The sequence below is a fragment of the Dioscorea cayenensis genome, unplaced genomic scaffold (genome assembly GCF_009730915.1).
Source record: "Dioscorea cayenensis subsp. rotundata cultivar TDr96_F1 unplaced genomic scaffold, TDr96_F1_v2_PseudoChromosome.rev07_lg8_w22 25.fasta BLBR01000432.1, whole genome shotgun sequence".
Classification (NCBI taxonomy): domain Eukaryota; kingdom Viridiplantae; phylum Streptophyta; class Magnoliopsida; order Dioscoreales; family Dioscoreaceae; genus Dioscorea; species Dioscorea cayenensis.
This window is the reverse complement of record NW_024086823.1, coordinates 31,897-49,911: the sequence shown is the minus strand read 5'-3', so window position 1 is coordinate 49,911 and position 18,015 is coordinate 31,897. Positions and strand designations below refer to the sequence as shown.

Genomic DNA, 18,015 nt, shown 5'->3' with positions numbered 1-18,015 from the left:
GAATGGGTGGGTTTTGAATGAATTTTTCCGTGTTTTTGTTGCCTTCTTTGTTTGGTGAGGGCACTTACTAGGAAAGAATGCCGCTCTTGACAGTTGACACACGGACTGATCCTACTTTTTTTTCTAATGAATTTGGTTTTTTATTTTTTCTATTGTTAAAAAAAATTTACAATTTATTAGGATCATCTCCTGTTTTAGTATGTATCTTCTGTTTACTGGAATATGAAAGCATGAAATTATGAAAACAAAACATTTATTTGTTGATCACCTTCACCACCATGAGTTAATAATTAATTATAGGCAAAGCTCGCTCTCATATTATAATTCATTTAATGCATTTAATGGCTCTTGTATCTTATATTCATCCTCTTTATTTCTAGTGCCAACTTGTGCAGTTTGTATCATATACCATTTTTTTAAATAAAAAGTTATTTTTTACCCATGCCTGCATGCAAGTTTAATTAATTGATTTGTTTGTAATAGTTTAATTAATATAGAGTAGTGTATATTAAGAAAGATATATTAAAGTACTGTCCATTTCATATAAATTAAATTGGGTCTGTCATTTTAAAAACATTGAAAAATTCACTTTAACGGGGCCTCTTAGCTCCTCTGATCTTAATAATGAATAGCCTGGCCAAGAATACATGTTCATTTTGTACTGGGACTTTATGCAGATGATCCGAGGAATAGTATAATAAACAATCATGCATGATACACGTGCATTCGAATTCAATAACAAAGATGCGTGGATCACATGCATTGGATCTGGGCTTTTGCACGATTAATACAAGCAAATATTTAAGCTTGTGGAAGGAAAATCCACGAGGAGTATGCGTGTGTATGTATATATATATAATAATAATAATAATAATAATAATAATAATAATAATAATAATAATAATAATAAAGAAATGAAACGTTTTTCATGATGGACGGATAGTATCAAATGCCGAGGATCAATCGGTGCGTGTCGTTCATCAAGTTGGTCAAGACAAGACAAGACAAGCCAAGCCAAATGGTTGTCAAATATATATTGCAGAGCCCTGGCCATACAACGTACAGCGTATGATGTATGATATGTTCCCCTCGTTGGCTTGTTTAATTTTGGTGCACTGCACTCCTTCAAAGTGGCTACGCATGCATGTCTTGCCTTCAAGAATCAACCATTTAAGAATTGACGGGAAAGTAATTAAATAGCCGAATTACTAGCATTTTATATTAAAATCGAAGTTACGGCGCCGTAACTGGATTGGTGGGTTGAACAAGCTGATCAAGAAATCAAAGAAGAAAAAGAAGAAGAAGAGAAAAGGGTTGATGCATGATAAAATATTTAAGATATTTTATCCCTTATGAAGCATTTAAAGGGGTCAAAGCTAGATAAAGAAGACAAGTGCATTTGTGGATGTGGGGTGGGTTGCTTGGAATTTGAGGACCGATCGAGGAAAAATTAAATTAAAGACTGTAAGAGATGTCACATAATCAAAACGTGGACACATGACTGCGAATTAACTACGTACTTGCAGTTGGACAAATATATATATATATATATATATATTCATCTTTGGGAATTTATAAATTAGGCCAATGACCCAACTACCACTGCATACATATGGAAGGGACTAGGGAGGGAAGGTTGGTGATTTGGTTGGTGGGTGAGGAAGAGCATACTGAAGAAAAATTAATGGAAATTAAGAAAGCGGAAGGAGGATTGGAAGAATTTCTTGTCTTGCCTGATCCCAAGTTAAGGAACCAGGTCAAGACTAAGCCTGCTTACGTGCTCATTAATTTAATTAGCTCAGCATGACACAATACACACCTCATATATAATTATGAACAACACAACTTGGGCCTTAATTTATTTATTCAAGGGCCAATATCCTCTGTCCTCCCCTTGCATTTTTAACCTTCTTACTATACTACATGTACGTAGTATTCTTCTCATGCATGCAAGAAGAGTCAAGCCCACTTAATTACTTACTATGAAGATTTAATTTCAAATGGCAAGAGATGGAGTGCAATCACTAATCAGAATATACAAGAGGCAACTGTTGCATGGCTAGCTAGGACTGGAGTTATATAACTTTGCCAAAAAATAATTTCATACTTGTTCTCCATATGTTATGTATGTATGTATGAATATATATATATATATGGCACAGTAATATATGGATTTAAAGTATGTGATACATCTTCTACGTATAATTATAAGAGGTGTATGTATAAGCGTGAAGTTGCTTAATATATTATCCTATTTAATTTTGTTGATTTACCCGGTTCCACATGCTGGATCAGATCAAAGTAGCTAGCAAGAGAAGCAGTACAAATATATATACATTTGACAACCACTGTTCACTCTCTTGTGTGTACGTTATTGTCCCTTGTCTTGTGTTATATCAACACAAACATTAATGATTGATTCATGTAAAAGGAATTGCCGATCTCTTTTCAACTTCAGCCTTGGAACACCTATATATATACTCTATATATATATATATATATCATGCATGGGCATTGGGTTGTTTTTCTTCCATCTTTAATTTGTTCCTCTCATCTCTTCTAGCTCTTCTCTTTTCGCCTCTTCAATTCAATTAGTAGTGAAACTTCTGACTGTGCTCTCAAGCTGATGGTGGTCAGACCCTGAAACACCTTTGATAATAGAACCTTTCTTATAAACATTGAAGCTGGGGACTGAGGTTACACTCTCTGACTTTTTTAGGGAGGCGTTCTCTTCCACATCTACCTGCATGTGTTATCTATCTACTTGTCACCACAAAATGCATGCATTAATCTTTCGCAAGAAGTAGTAGCTAGTGTCTGCCATTTTATTTTGCTTAATTTGTTGTATATCAAGTAGTTTGCTGCTTTTAATTATCTACACAATATTCTAATTAAAATAATAAAAACTCAAAAAGAAAGGTGTGAAACTAATTAAACCTTGAGGAAATTTATTGAAGGGTATTGCTTGCAGAGTTGCTCCATCAAAGGCAATGAAGGATTTGAAGCTTCGCTTTGTTTACTGAAGAAGAGCGTAACAGACAGCCCTGTGGAAAGATAATTAATGCACAAATTAATGATGTTTTCAACTAATGTTGCATGGTGATTGAATCACAAACTGGAGAAGACAGTGGGAGCTTTACCAGATGACATGATAATGTGCCTGAATTGATCCTCTGCTGTGATGCGTATCAGATGAGAGTCACCGGAGTTTATCATGCCACTGAGTGCTGCTTCTTGTTGCTTCTTGAGCTTAGCTTGAGCCTCAGTCAAGGCCTTGCTAATCTCCTCGTCCCCTGGTACATGGTCAAGTAAATTCTCATAGTCCTCTATTGATGCTGCCCACCTTTCCAGCTGCAACATGGGTAGTAATTTAATTTTAATTTGACATAGTCATTGTATTTCAGTGAGCAGATAAATGGGGGAAAAAAAGGTCATCTGGATGAAGTGAATGAAACCTTGGAATTGCAGTCAGCTCTCCTCAAAACGAGCTTTGGTGTAAGAAGGCCGCATGTTAAGAGCAGCATTGCAGTCCTCAATGGCCTTCTCCCATTGTCCCAATTTTGATCGGCAAGCAGCACGGTTGCAGAGCAGAATTGCATTGTGCGCATCATGGTCAAGGCCTTCTCCATATGCGATACATGCTTCTCCAAACTTGGAGGCCTTAAACAGATCATTGCCTTTGGATCGAGCATTTGCCACAGCAAGAGCCTTCTGGGCTGCTGCATTTGCATCCTTGCTGCTAGGGTCAAGACGCGCCGCCTTTTGAGCCAATTTAACTGCATCCTCAAACCTACCAAGACCCAGAATGATCAAAGAGGGAATGGAACAGTACAGTGTATATGATTATATTTATATCAGGTGCTATTCAGCAATTTAGCTTTAGCTTTCTATGAGATGATTTCTGCATGTAAATTCTACACTAACCTTCCCGCCGCAATATTGACTTGTGCTTGTACAGCGAGTACATATGCATTCGTGCAAGGACCGAAAAAGCTTGTAGACGCATCAATGTCATATTTGGGTGCATCGATCAACGTTGAATCCGCCTCTTCCTGCTTGTGGGTCATCAGGAGCGCCTCTGCTTGATAGGCAAATACCTTTTTCAAGAGATTGCAATTATGAAAATCATATGTTAATCACGCCTCTGCTTGTGTCTAATGAATAATAACAATGATGAGGTGAGATAGACAAATGAAACCTGTGGAGCAGCATCAGCACCAGAGTTGACAGCCGCCTCTGCTTCTTTAAGAACAGTGTGCCAGTCCTTGAGCCTATGTGCTTCATTGCACTTGTTGAGATGGCTTTGGAGAGCTTGCCCCTGTGAAATATCATTGGCCTTTAGTTTCACCCTTGGCTAACTTGTAGTAACGGATTGCTTTCTCGGCTTCACCCAGTCTGGGGGAATGTAATGCCATGTGATGCAATGTCCAGTGAACAAATGGGAGATTGAAACCAAATTGTGGATTGATGATACCTGAGATGAAGAGTGGCCAGACGATGATGTGCTCTGGAATAACAAGGATCGAGCCTGACAGCTTCAGTGCACTCAGCCACGGCGTCGAGGAGAAGCCCATGACGCATGAGCGCTGCAGCCTTGTTACTGTGATAAGAGGCCACCTGAGGGTCTGATGGAGATGGCACGATCATAGAGAGCAATGGCCTCGGGGTATCTGCCCTTGCTATACTCATCATTGCCCATCTCCTTCAGCTCCTCCGGGTCCAATCTCCTCGACAATGCTCTGCACATGGACATCACGGGTTCTATAGCTGTGCTACTGCTGCTGTTGCTCACAGCATTGTCATTATTTGCATTCTCTCTTGTCTCTGCTGCTGCGGCGGCGGCCTTTGACAGGTGATGATTGGTGGTGACAGCACCAGGTGCCCGGATGTTACCCAAGTTGCCGTAAAGCATGACGTTGCCGGACGAAGCCCGGACCAGAGTGCTGCTCCCCTTGGTCCGCTGGTGATCGTGGATCATGCTCTCAAGCTCGGCTGTGAGTCCATTGCTCTGCAGGCGCTTGAGGGGTCCTGGTCCGGGCACCGTCTTGACAGACAACTCATTGGAGGGTGGTTGTTTCCTGACAATAGGTTTCTGATAGCAAGTGGCAGTGGCATGTGGGGTGAGCATCTTGTTTAGAGCGGATTTGGGAGGGACCGTTGGGCAGGTCGGGTGGCTTGACGTGGCTGAGCAGGGTGACCTCGTCAGAACCAGCGCGGCGACGCTTGGAGTTGGAAGGAGAGAGGTCGGCATGGGCATGGGCATTGGTGTTGGTGTTGGTATTGGGGATGGAGCTGGTGGAGGAAGAACGGCGGGGAGCAGGAGCAGTGGAGGAGGGCTGGCGACGGAAGATGGTGTAGTAGAGGACTAGGAGGCCGCAGCCAGAAGATTTTTTCTCCTCGCCTTGGTCCGCCATCTTCCTCCCCTCCAGCGTGTGTCCTCAGCAGCACTGACGTCCAGATAAGAAAAAAAGAAGATGATGATGATGATGGCGGTGGCGGTGACTCGTCACCTCCTTCTCCTTGCACGTTTTTCTGAAGAATCCATATGCAGCATCAATAGATCAATTAGGCATATGCAGCTAGCATATCATGCTCATTGAACTGACCCTTCTTCCTCCTCATCTGAATTTAAATAGCTCTAAGCATCAACACCCCTCCCCACCAACACTCACACTGTTCTTATTGTTTTTCTTCTTTCCTAATGCTCCTATATATTGGGAGAGTTAAAAAAAAAATAAAAAAACAGAGAGAGATGAGGTCAAGTATAATGGAAAACTGAAAATAAGAGATGGGATCAAGAGAAGAGAAGAGACAAAAGGAGAAGGGTTGTTTGTTGGTTGAGGGGAAAGAGAGGGCAAGGGCAATGGAGGTGGCGAAGAGAGAGAGAGAGAGAGAGAAAGGGGCGGGAAAAGCGGACGCGGGAGAGATACGGATCTCTAGATTTCAAAGGCCAAACGGCTAATAATATAACTATATAAACCATTTGGCATGTCAACCTATTTGCTTGCTTGCCTAATATAAGCCATTTGCCACGCAACACCAAAACATCCATATATTATTGGCACTTCCGTGTGGGGGAAACCAGCAGCACCTTTGCCTCACAAATTATTATTATTATTATTATTATTATTATTATTATTATTATTATTATTATTATTATTTTGTTGGGCTTAATTTCAAGTGAAAGTCATAGATTTTGTAAATGAGTATACATTTATCAAAAGACATGGGAAATACAATTTTATAACTCTAATAAAAATTACATTGGAGAAGATTTACAATGTATTCTTTCATAAACATGTATTCATTATTTTTTTTTGGTTATGTATTATTATTATTGACAAAGAGGACAAACCACTAGGTTTGTCAAGAGACGTGCGCGAAATTAATGTCTCATCAGCTCTAAACTTTGAGTTATTGAGGTCCACATAGAGATACAGACTCTGACAGTATTAATTCAGGAATAAGTTGCAGATGTTGCTTTGATACGAAAAACAGTCAAAAGGATTCACCAACACATTATAATTAAGAGGGATCAGATAGAGATGGAGATCAATAGCTGCATTATGCGGTCAATTACCATTGTCAGCAGTTACAGACATATGAATAACAATTCTACGGCCCTGGCCACTTAATCTATTGCTCATCCACTAATCTGTAAGATTCTAAACAGTCAGATACTCGAACAGCCATCAACTACTCACCTACTTCCTGGAACATTCTATTCTATCCGGAAAAGATTCTAAACAATTAATTGGCCTTAAAAAGAAAATCCTCTGACACGAGATATGGCTTGAAGATAAAGAACGAATATGTTTCTAATTAAATGTGTACCAGTACTCCTTAAGACACAAGGCTAGATTTTCTGAGTTTCCATTATACCCGAAGAAGCATCAGAGCTGGAATCATGCAATTGGTCCTTACCAAAATTTGGTATATAAGAGCATCCAAATAAGGAAACTCCAACAGTGATGGAAAACCCAATGCAAGCCCATACCCATTTCTGTCTTGTATTCCTCCTTTGGCGACGTTGGCGAGCAAACTCTGCAAAATCAACAAGAAAAGTGTCAAATATTTCCCTCGCAGAAAATAGGATATAACATAACTTTATAAAATTAAAGATGGCTTGAATCCAGCAAAATCAATTTCAACGACAGGAATCACAAATGGCACTAGAAAGAAGACTCAAATAAGGATAGCATTGCACATAAGGGCATCAGAAAATAGGCAGCCTGATTAGATCCATAACTAAAAATTTCCATTACCTATGTTTAAGGATGTTATTGATAATGAGATGATTATAGCTTAATCATATACATGAATATACATCAATCACAGCACCAAGCTTCACATGCAAGCACATTGAAAAACTGACCTGAACAAATAAATAAAAGCACTGGGGATTGTGTCATGCAAGAGTAACTAGCATAACAAATGAGTCCGGTCAAGAAGTGAACAAACCAGAGATAGTAATACAGGCAAAAGCACGCATACACACACAGAGGGAACTTACCAACAAATAGATACTGTGAGGGAAAAAAAAGACATTAAACTATACATCTAAAGTAGGAAAAGGAGAGGCACAATTAAATATACTATATATCAGAAAAAGGAGGGAATCAGTAAAAGGCTTATTATTTGACTATGAAAAGATTTCATACACATCTTAACTGTTGAGTACTAGCTCCCTTAAGTTCAAATTAAAGTCGTGCTACCAGTGTCTACTTGCTGCGGTATGTCTCAAATTAGAGAATCAGAGTATGCATTACATTTATTTGGTTCAAACAAAGAATAGATTATTTATTAAAATTATCAATTAAAGGTCACAGTATATCAACAGGGGAAAAATAAGAAGAAAACTAATTGACCTTACCTATAACTTCCTGATTCCTTTGGGACATTTCATGGTTAACAGCCTCATAGTATTGCAATCTATCTCGCAATCGAGAAATTTCATAATTCTTCTCTTCAATAACTGCCTCAGCAATTGCTTCAATTTCTGCCCGGATAACACCCCTTTGAACAGCCTCAGATACAAGCCTAGTAACTACAATCTCTTGGCAAATTGGTTCTGGGTCAATCTCAGAACACAGATTTCCAGAAACTTGTATGTCAGGAAGTGAAAGTCCCAACTGAGAAAAATATGTCAACAATTTCTGCCACTGTTTATGCATATGGAGAAGAGCCTCCTCTGCTCCCTTTCGTTTCTCAGTCTCCTCAAAAAGACTAAGCCTTAGAGATTGCAGTGCGACTTCAAAATTGGAACTGGCAAGAGATGGTCGGGATATTGAACAATCAGAGAGGAATTCTGCAAAAGCATACATGAGCAGAAACATTTAATTAAAAGGGTACTGAAAGAAGAATATACACAATGATGCACTTCAACAACACCACAATTGAAAATAAAATCAACAAAAATATGTAAGTGCATATAATCTCAACTTCTCATTGTTTTCTAAGAAACAACCTGCAATACAAAACTGTGACAGAAATTTTCTCAGAGAAATACATAAATCCTTTTATTAGTAATAAATCTAGTGGTTCTAATTCTCCACTAAATCCATTGCTTTGACAGACAGACAGACTTTCTATAAGATTATGAATTATACGGGCAGAGGAAAATATAAGTGAAGCAAACACTTCAAATTTAATCATGGCAAAACAACATCAATTGATGAATGCTAAAAAACAGATTCGAACTAAAAGGCATTTAATTCACAAGATAAAAAACCGGAAGATGACTTTGAAGCATTATTACTCCAGAAATATGACAAAACCTCATCAATTGTTAGCTCCTAAGACCAGAAGATATTTTTACAGAATGACAACAACAACAACAACAACAACACACAAACAAAAACATGTAGTTACGAACATCAATTCACCATCCACAATAACCAATGATTGCTATTCCAGTATTCAAATACGACAACTCAGAAAAATTAGAAAATATGAAAGAAATACGGATGCTTTCTTTCCATGTTAAATTCAACATAACTGACCTTCAGCATCGTAGAAGTCGCTGTGTTCTGTATATACCGACCGAGTAGAGCATCGAGGGTGTCGGACGTTGTCCCCCCCGTCCTCGGCCTCAGAGCTGCTGATGACGCTCATCGAATCTCTAAGGTCAAAGAAATCATCGATTACGTCGTCATCCTGATCGCTCTCCATCCCGGACCCCTTGCAATCCGGGGTACTCATCTCCGCGGCGGCGGCTTGGTATCCTTCGGTTCTGATGGATGTTTCATCCGCCTCGTCGGGATCATGATCAGGTTGCACTCGGCCATGGTGAGCAGCGGGGAGGACGCAATCGCGGCGCTTGTGATTGAGGAGATAGGGGTTAGGGAAGTCCGGGGTTGGGGAGGAGTCGGCGATTTGGACGGAAACAGGAGTGGCGTAGAGAGCAGGGAAGAAGGACGGGTGCGGGTGGGGGCTCTTAGAATTGCGGTGGTGGTGGTGGTGGTGGTCGTCGTCGTCGTCGACGATGCCGTTTTTACGATGGAGGCAGCTATCAAGGGCTATGGCGGCGATTGTCGGCATCTGGGTGAGATTGGGGTGGACGAGGTTTAAGCGCTTCTTTTGAAACCCCAAACAAAGCTTGGAAAGGAGGCAAAGCTATAATTATTTATTTTATTTTTATTTTTATTTTTCCAACCATACCAACTAGCGATAACTTGAAATTGAATTGTTATTTTTATTTTTAAATTTTAAATTTAAATTTTTTCTTCTTTTTCTCCAAGCAAACCAAAACGTGTCGGTTTTTAATTTTAAATTTAATTATTTGTGTTTCTGGAACAATTCAAGTCAATCATAAACGGTAGACCCGATTTATTCAAGTCCATGATGCAGCCAGTTCGTTGCCGTCTTGAATTTATGGTTCTGGGCTGGGCCCACCTGGATGAGCCCAAACAGATTGATTTATTCATAGCCCTGCTCGATCCAATTCCTTCCGACGCTATACTTATATGCTAATGCAGAGTATTCGGAAAAAGCAAACCACCTTAATTTTTATGTTTAAGAATATTTATATTTTTTTTTCTTAATATTCACCATCCATTTTATATATTGATAGAGAACAATGATTTTCATTCTTATTGTTAGTATAAAAAAAATATATAAACTTAACATATGGATTCCATGCATGAAAGTTTAACTAGTAGTCTAGTACTAGCAGCATGATGAGATGGATGATGGTTGCGTGAACTTTGGTGGTGGTGATGCGGTGTGCGGTTTGTCATTCGGTGACCAGTGTTGATGATTGCACCGCACCGCTTCTTCAAGTGACGAACTAACTAGCTCTAGCTCCCATTCAAGTGTACGATCTCATGATCCACCCGACCACTACCAGACTTGACGCTTCTTCACGAGCACTTGATCATCTAAATTAATGCCATCTAATCTCTCAATCTCCAGATCGGATCCGACCCATTTGCCCCACAACATCAAGACGCGAAAAAGAAAAGTAGGGTCCTGTCACTGTAAGCGGCGGGGGACCGGCACCGCTACGACACCACGAGCACCACCACGAATATGATGATGATGATGATGGCGTTGCTGCGAAGCGGCTCTTCCAAAATCCTCCCAAGATATCAACCTTCTATTCTTCCTCGATTCCTCCATTCTCATGCAACCAGCTTCGGTACAAGACACCTCCTCTCCAGTCTCCACACTCCATTCCTTTATTCCTTTGCTCTGCCATTCCAGTGATTGAGACTTGTTGTCGTTGTCGTTTTTGCAGGATTCAAGCAAGATGAGAAAAGCAAATTGGTCGTTAATGTTTTCAGCACTGTCGCTTCAACTTACGATCTCATGAATGACCTGATCAGCACCAGCTTGCACAGGCTGTGGAAGGACAGGCAGGTTCTTGTTATTCCCTTTTTTTCCCCATTTCATCTTTCAATTTCACACTATTCTATGTTATTATTATTCATCCTTATATGTATGTCTCTTCAGATTGGTTTCATTGTTGCATCCTTTTGCTGGAATGAAGCATCTTGATGTGGCCGGAGGCAAAGGTATGTTTCTGCACCCCAATCACTCCTTCCTCTTTTAACCAATCAGTCCGTTTTCCATTCATGTTCTTCTTGCCAAACATGCAAATGCTATTTCACAATCACATAATAAGAAGATTGGTTTGATGAATCCCTCCCCAATTAACTACTAAATTTTGAAGGTTGCATTGAACATTGGCTTGCTTGTTCTTTTGGTCTATTTTGACCAACATAGTGTCGTCAATACATATTGAATCCATTAAAGCAAATACTTGCTCCGTAGTTTCTACCACTTTTAGTAATGGCTGTGTACATCATAGTTTCTATCCATCTCTTAAGTTATGCGTTCCTTTTTTAATTCATTACCACTGTTCTTCATGTGCAATTATGATGTTTTAAACCTTGCTGGGCTATGCAGGAGATGTTGCCTTTCGTGTTCTTGAGCGTATGAATAGCGTTAGTAATAAAGCCTTACAGGAAAGATTAGCTGATACAGAAGAAGTGACAAAAATATTCGTATGTGACATCAACCCAAACATGTTGAATGTTGGCAAAAAGCGTGCCATTGAGAGAGGTATATATAGAGCAATTCCACTTGCCATCTATGAAATCAAACTTTGCTATGATTGTTGCTTTCCATCTCTCTCCTCCTACGGTGATTCAATTCTTAGTCTTTTCAGGGTTTGGTGAAGATCGTTCTCTTCATTGGGTAGAGGGAGATGCTGAAGCTTTAAGTTTTGCTGATGGGTCAATGGATGGCTATACTATTGCATTCAGGATAAGAAATGTAACACACATTGAGAAAGCACTCTCAGAAGCTTACAGGTGAAGTTCTTGATTTTTTTCGAATTTTTACTTGATTTGCGTTTGTTGATTAAAACCCCTCATTTGGATAAGGGGCTTGTGGATGCACACAATTTTTCCCTGATAATGAATATTTATTCATCAAAATGGTGAATATGGTGAAAAAAACAAGAGTTGTTGTTTTCTGAAGGACAAAGTGAGTCCTTTAATTGTTAGTTGTTACTAGGTTATTTTGGAGTTTTCACAATGAATGGAAGTATGATAATAAAAACTTTCGTCCTTTATTGGCTCACTATGCAAAATTATTCTGCTTGGTCAAGCGTATGGGTATGATTACATGCTAAATTTTACTGGCCTTCTTTTAAATTTTTAGGGTGCTGAAACGAGGAGGAAGGTTTCTTTGCCTAGAGCTGAGCCATGTGGAACTTCCTGTCTTCAAACAAATGTGAGCTTTTTCTCGAACTATTCTAAAATTCCTATATATTGTTCTGTCCACTTTTCCATGCTTTCAAGGTTTGAAAGTTTTTATTAAAATAATTTATGTTTGTGTGATCAGAATCTAGTTGGTAGCATAGTGCAAGCTATGATGAGATGATAATTCTTCTAATTACGAAGTAGATTCCTCTAAGTTGATATTTGCTGTTGGTAAATCGTTTTTCTGATTAAGATCCAACACTGTAAATTATTCAGCTTCTATTTTAGTAAATTGAGTCTTTAAGAATGCTGTTTGGTTTGCAATTCTCATGAATCGTTAAGGATATTATATTATTTGATCCTCTTGCATGTGTGGTTGTTCTCATCTTCCTCTTTTTTTCTACAGAATTTAACATTAGTAAAATCAGACTCTGGACATTAATATCATCTTTGTTCTTGTAATTGATGCTCACAAAGTCATTACTGAAATCATAATTATAGTTTCTGGCATTGGTAACTAGTTAATAGATATACAAAGGGAACTATGTTATGGTCCGGATTGATCCATTGTTGTTGTTTTTGATATTTATATCATGTGTGTTCTTGTAATTGATGGTCACCAACTCATTACTGAAATCATAAACCATAATTGTAGTTTCTGATATGTTGAGCAACCTGCTAGATATATATAGGGGACTTTCTTGTAGTCTGGATTGATCCCTATTGTTGTATTTGATGGCTTGCTTCTTTATCTAATGTTTTCGGATTCATTTTTCTTCCCATTCAGTTACGACTACTACTCATTTTCAATCATTCCAGCTATGGGAGAGTTAGTGGCTGGTGACAGAGCTTCTTATCAATACCTAGTTGAGAGTATTCGCCGGTTCCCTAACCAGGTAAAACTGAACCACTCTTATGTGTTTCCCCACTTGGTTTCTTCCACATGGTTTGAAGCATATACTTTTTTGTTGTATAGAGGAAAAAATTTGGATATGAGGCACATTGGGTGATTGATATGATTAGTCATGCATAGTATGAGTAGGCATGAGGCACACAGGATGATTTATCAAAATAGATGTTAAATTAATATCAATCTTTTTGAGTTGAATGCTGTTCTATTGTATTAATTACCTCAATGTCTATCATTCTCCTTGATTCTGCCTGATTATATATTTATAGCTCCATGTATGCATGCATGGCAGTTTGAGTTTTGATATTATTGACCACCCAGTAGCCTTTTTTGGCAACCCTGCTGGTAATCAGTGGTGACATTTTCAGTGCTGAACAAGATGTGCAGACTGATGATGCTGGTTGGAGCCACAAGAGAAAGGATCTTCTCTGGAATATTGCAGAACATTCAGGAAGTGCAAGTAAGAAGAGTGAGATCAACAATGATGCTGATTTTATGTTTCAAAGGTCAGAGTTTGGGCAGGAGCCATTGGTGGGGACGGTCCAGATGTATGGGAGACATGTCTTTCTGTGTCACAAGTGCCCTGATTTGTGGCCATCTCATATTGAAACCACTGAATGTAGCCAACTGCCAGGACTTCTCTCGGTAGCCCTGAAGGCACGGAAAGAAGATCTGAAGAGGCGCACTTGTCTGACCATATATCAAGGAGAAGATGATATGGACTCAATGGATGGAGATGTCATGATCTTTCCGGACATGATCAAATATAAGGGGCTGACACAAGGTGATGTTGATAATTTTGTTGATGAAGTGCTTGTGAAAGAAAGTGGGTGGTCCTTTGGGGAAGTTGAGACATTGTCAGGGTCATATGTATTTGTGTGCGCTCATGGAAGTCGAGATCGAAGGTGTGGTCTCTGTGGACCAGTCCTGGTTAGAAAATTTAGAGAAGAAATAAAATCAGGTGACCTTCATGATCAAGTGTCTGTTCACCCCTGCTCTCACATAGGTGGTCATAAGTTTGCAGGTAATGTCATTATTTTTAGTAAGAAGGATGATAAAGTCACTGGCGATTGGTATGGATATGTTTCTCCTGATGACGTGCCTACCATACTTGAGCAGCATATTGGCAAGGGCAGAATTGTAGATCGTCTTTGGAGGGGAAGTATGGGCTTATCAAAGGAGGAACAGAAGAAGGCCCAATTGCTTCGACTTCAGGGGAGCAATACAGTTGGGGACAAAGTGTGAAAGAATAAATGCTTCCACTAGCTACTGGCACTGATGTTATACACAAATAAAATGCGGTGATTGATTGTTGTTGTTATGGGATTGAAAATTCTACATCTTGTCTTGATATTTGACTGGCAGAAACACTGGGTAACAATCAATTGGAGTAAACTCTAAAAGGGATTTCAAGTTCTGGAAAGCAAAAAAGAGAAGAATTTAAGGAATTTGTACTTGAGAATTTGTTCTTGCTGTTTATGCGATTACCAAGTGGTTTGCGTGGGTAGCCAAGGTGCATTTATGCTGTGATTCAGTGAACCTTCACACAATGTTCTGAGAATCTTCTTTATTCTCACTTTTGTATTATGGAACATAAAAGGCATACATGTCATATAATGTCATGCAATGGCGTGTGATCTGTATGGTAATTATCATCAATAATGGTTTCTGATGACTAATTGTTATTGTTGATACATTGATGCAGGAATTAACATCTCTGTGGCATAAATATTTTACACTTGCTTGTGCTTACATTTTGTACATATTAGCCAGGGATATCTCGTGTATGCTACGTGCCACTTGATGCATTGAGCTAATTGATACAATTGTTCAAATCTTTTAATTTGGTCTCTTTTCTGAATTTGTTTTCATGGTGCAGGAGACATTTGCTCGAATGATTTTTGATGCAGGATTTCAGAAGGTTGAATATGATAATCTTGTTGGAGGTGTAGTTGCTATTCATTCTGGATTGAAATTGTAGGGTAAACTCATTCAGTTTTGTCACAGTCCTGTCATGAAATGAATGATACTAACTTATTTCCAGTATATAATTATAAAGTAGGCGTCGTGGTTATGATTTCCATAGACTCTGGTGCGAAATATTACTGTTGTTCTTGTCCCCTGCCAGACTGCAAGCAGAATCTGTAATTCTTGAAATTACAAGAATGTGATTGAAGGAGTAGAAATGTTGCCATTGATTTGACATTGTTATTTATAGAAATGAATCTGAACCAGTCATGCATCTCCCTGATCTTATAATGGCGGTCCATTGTTTGCATGGCTGCTAAGGTAAGTATCCTTGTGATTTTCAAGGTACCACAGAGCACAAGTATTTCATGCCTAGGGGGGATGTAATAGTGTAATACACGAGACAATGTCAATGGCTTGTGAAGAAGGATCAGCTGTTGTAAATTTATGCTTTGTTGATAAGGATTCCATGCCATGCTTTCAAGTTTCAAGGGATTAAAAAGAGTATATAGATTAGTGCTAGTGGCTTTGCTTATGTTTCAAGCACGGGTACTCTGCTGCTGGCGCTTGGCAGTGTATAAGGAAAGCGACTTTGAGTTTGAGCCAGTGCTTATTATCTATTTCTCTCGTTTTTTTTCCAGTCAACATTATAATAATATTTCTCATGCATTCCTTATCACGTGACTGCTACCCTTTAGATGTTAAGCCTTAGGCAGTGCTTGCTGTGACAAACTGTTGGAAATCATCTTTCACGTGTGATCAGCCACCATGCAGACTGGGTCAAATATATGTTAATTCATTGTTTTTAAGGTCACCAGACGAGAACTAATCTCAACCACTGAAACTGATTGACTGTTTCAATAGCTCAGTCTGAGATTGCAAATGCATAGCCACCGATGAGTGGCTTTGCATTCCCGGAAACACATTCATTCATTCATTTTTTTTAATCGCGTTTCATTAAATTTCTATCCATTGCATCCAATCATTTTGATTCAGTCTCATAAGTTCACAATCAATTTCATATTGTTCTACAATATTGACCACGGTGGTGATGCGTTTTATTTATTATTTTCTTTCTGTTTTTAAATACATGTCATTTAAAAGATGTTGTACAAAAATTTAAAAAAATATTAAATTATCTAAATTTTAACATAAAAAATAATAAAATTATTAAACTATTTATCTCTTAAAACTATATATATTTTTGGAGTATAAATTGAAAAAAATTTGTCTTGAAAAATGATAATTATTTTAAAATATTTTTTTTTAAAAAAATGACATGTATTTTGTAATAGAAGAGTATTTTTTTTTCCTCTCTTATCTAGTACTTTAGTTTTCCATCCGGTACGGATAACTAGTAATTAGAGTTAAAATAAATGTGGAAGCAGTGGTATGGAAATTATTGAAGTAGTTATTGAGCATGTATGTGAAGGAGGAGGAGTGGTCAAAGATTACGGGCAGGCAAGAGCGAATTGTAGACAAAAGAGAATTATAAGATAAAAATCTAAAAAGAGGAGAGGAAGGGATTAAGAGTAGGGAGGGGTGAAATTAACGTAGCAGAAAGGACACAGAAAAGCCATGGGACCGGCCATCAAATTCCCATCTAACCATCTCGACACTTTTCCCCCTGCATATAAATAAACAAAAAGAAGCGAAAAGTAAAAGAGAAAGAAACACATTGGAAAAAGAGAGTGAGACGGCTTTCATAAATAAAGGTTAGCTGCTATAAGTTCTTCCTCCTTTGTAGTTTGTAGTTTGTAGAGAGAAAGAGAGAGAGAGAGAAGCAAGAAGGGACCAGGCCAAGGAATTCAAAACCCTTCCCTCCTCTTCTCTTGAAATCTTATCAAGAAGTAGTGCAAAGTTTATATATATATATATATTATAAATCAAGAAGAGGTGCAGAGGTTGTTTTGGTAGCAGTTAGCAGAGGGGGATTAAGGTTTAACTTGAATGGAGGTGATGATGATGGGGAGAGCTCCGATGTTGAGAAGTGAGGAAGGGTACATGGAAAAGAGACAGCTGTTCCTGCGGAGCTACCACTTCTCCAGGAAGCGAACTACCATGGACCGCATCAGACGATCTCTGGTCCGTGTCAGGTGCCTTATCTTGGTTCGCCTCCGCACCGCCCGTAGGTTGCCATTCCTTGTTTGGTGTCGTCTCAGGCTTAAACTCCGCTGCCTCTGCCCGTCTCGCCGCAGACAGTTCCAACGTCTCCTTGTCAACCCACGTCCACTCGCCTGCAACACCGACTGCTGGCCTTGGTCCTCAATCCACACAACATCATAACTTTTTTTCTAATTATTATCTGCTAAATATGTAGTTTTTGGGGATAAAACTAGTGTTGAATATGTAGTTATTATTATTTTTCTTTCTTTCTTTGTTACTTTCTTATGCAATAGAATATAGCTGATATGAAATGCTTTTGTTTATTCTTCTTCTTTTTTCTTTTTTTATGAATTGGATTTTCTTTTCCCTTTTTCTTCAATGTTTTCTTTTCTCTTGGGAGTTGGGATTGGAATTTGGGATGCTCCATGAGTTGTAGGCTTGTAGCTAACTTAGATTCATTAATGGAAATTTGAGTTTACACGGTGCCCCATTCCATTCCAGCTGGGATGGGTACAAAAAGTCTTTGGTCAAAGGTTGAAACATTGGGAGTAGGGAAGGATGGGAGATAGATAGATCAACATCTCTACCATTCTCATTTTGCAAGGCTGCAAGCAAGGGCAGGTTGTCCTACTCCTCTACTCTTTCTTTTGGGGACAATCAGCCTGCAGATCAGGTTAGATACTTGATGCCTTTGTCTGTAGTTTCTCTCGCCATGGTTTACCAATTTCACACAATACACTCACAGCATTGGTTGTGGCCCTTGTGGGTGCTGGTTGGTCCTAATTTACTACATCACTCGCAACTGCACCTGTCCCCTCTGTG

The 18,015-nt window shown here is 38.9% G+C and overlaps 4 protein-coding genes across 12 annotated transcripts; 2 read left to right on the top strand and 2 right to left on the bottom strand.

Annotated features, from left to right (window-relative positions):
• Window positions 1-2,255: 2,255 nt before the first annotated feature.
• Window positions 2,256-6,098, bottom strand: LOC120254389 (TPR repeat-containing thioredoxin TTL4-like). Its single transcript, XM_039262494.1, is given in 10 exon segments — window positions 2,256-2,743; window positions 2,938-3,044; window positions 3,141-3,351; window positions 3,456-3,482; window positions 3,484-3,790; window positions 3,925-4,097; window positions 4,199-4,339; window positions 4,341-4,395; window positions 4,475-4,629; window positions 4,631-6,098. Coding segments are annotated over 10 exon segments (1,965 nt in total). The 5' UTR covers window positions 5,264-6,098; the 3' UTR covers window positions 2,256-2,587.
• An 89-nt stretch (window positions 6,099-6,187) lies between these two features.
• LOC120254390 lies at window positions 6,188-9,577 on the bottom strand. Its single transcript, XM_039262495.1, has 3 exons — window positions 9,003-9,577; window positions 7,874-8,308; window positions 6,188-7,044 (listed from the first exon to the last, which is right to left on the bottom strand). Exons 1-3 carry the CDS (start codon window positions 9,538-9,540, stop codon window positions 6,857-6,859), a joined length of 1,161 nt encoding a protein of 386 aa, XP_039118429.1. The 5' UTR covers window positions 9,541-9,577; the 3' UTR covers window positions 6,188-6,856.
• A 765-nt stretch (window positions 9,578-10,342) lies between these two features.
• LOC120254401 (2-methoxy-6-polyprenyl-1,4-benzoquinol methylase, mitochondrial-like) lies at window positions 10,343-15,311 on the top strand. Of its 9 annotated transcripts, XM_039262514.1 has the most exons (9): window positions 10,345-10,639; window positions 10,739-10,856; window positions 10,954-11,015; window positions 11,410-11,565; window positions 11,663-11,816; window positions 12,169-12,240; window positions 12,997-13,105; window positions 13,444-14,143; window positions 14,239-14,871. In XM_039262514.1, exons 1-9 carry the CDS (start codon window positions 10,531-10,533, stop codon window positions 14,370-14,372), a joined length of 1,614 nt encoding a protein of 537 aa, XP_039118448.1. In that variant the 5' UTR covers window positions 10,345-10,530; the 3' UTR covers window positions 14,373-14,871. The 9 variants fall into 9 exon arrangements, with proteins under 9 accessions (XP_039118452.1, XP_039118448.1, XP_039118445.1 ...); XM_039262518.1 differs by lacking the exons at window positions 13,444-14,143; window positions 14,239-14,871 and adding an exon at window positions 14,999-15,311 and having other exon boundaries at window positions 10,343-10,639; XM_039262511.1 differs by having other exon boundaries at window positions 13,444-14,871.
• Window positions 15,312-16,759: 1,448 nt separating this feature from the next.
• Window positions 16,760-17,375, top strand: LOC120254398. Its single transcript, XM_039262509.1, has one exon. It carries the CDS (start codon window positions 17,038-17,040, stop codon window positions 17,371-17,373), a length of 336 nt encoding a protein of 111 aa, XP_039118443.1. The 5' UTR covers window positions 16,760-17,037; the 3' UTR covers window positions 17,374-17,375.
• The last annotated feature ends 640 nt before the right edge of the window (window positions 17,376-18,015 follow it).

Excerpts from the sequence above, each read along its gene's own strand:
- LOC120254390 (XM_039262495.1), bottom strand. The coding sequence starts at position 9,540 with ATGCCGACAATCGCCGCCATAGCCCTTGATAGCTGCCTCCATCGTAAA. Across the intron at positions 8,309-9,002 it reads CGACTTCTACGATGCTGAAG|AATTCCTCTCTGATTGTTCA; the intron begins GTCAGTTATGTT and ends ATGCTTTTGCAG. Across the intron at positions 7,045-7,873 it reads AAGGAATCAGGAAGTTATAG|AGTTTGCTCGCCAACGTCGC; the intron begins GTAAGGTCAATT and ends TTGATTTTGCAG.
- LOC120254401 (XM_039262511.1), top strand. The coding sequence starts at position 10,531 with ATGATGATGATGATGATGGCGTTGCTGCGAAGCGGCTCTTCCAAAATC. Across the intron at positions 10,857-10,953 it reads CACAGGCTGTGGAAGGACAG|ATTGGTTTCATTGTTGCATC; the intron begins GCAGGTTCTTGT and ends ATGTCTCTTCAG. Across the intron at positions 11,016-11,409 it reads TGATGTGGCCGGAGGCAAAG|GAGATGTTGCCTTTCGTGTT; the intron begins GTATGTTTCTGC and ends TGGGCTATGCAG.
- LOC120254398 (XM_039262509.1), top strand. The coding sequence starts at position 17,038 with ATGGAGGTGATGATGATGGGGAGAGCTCCGATGTTGAGAAGTGAGGAA.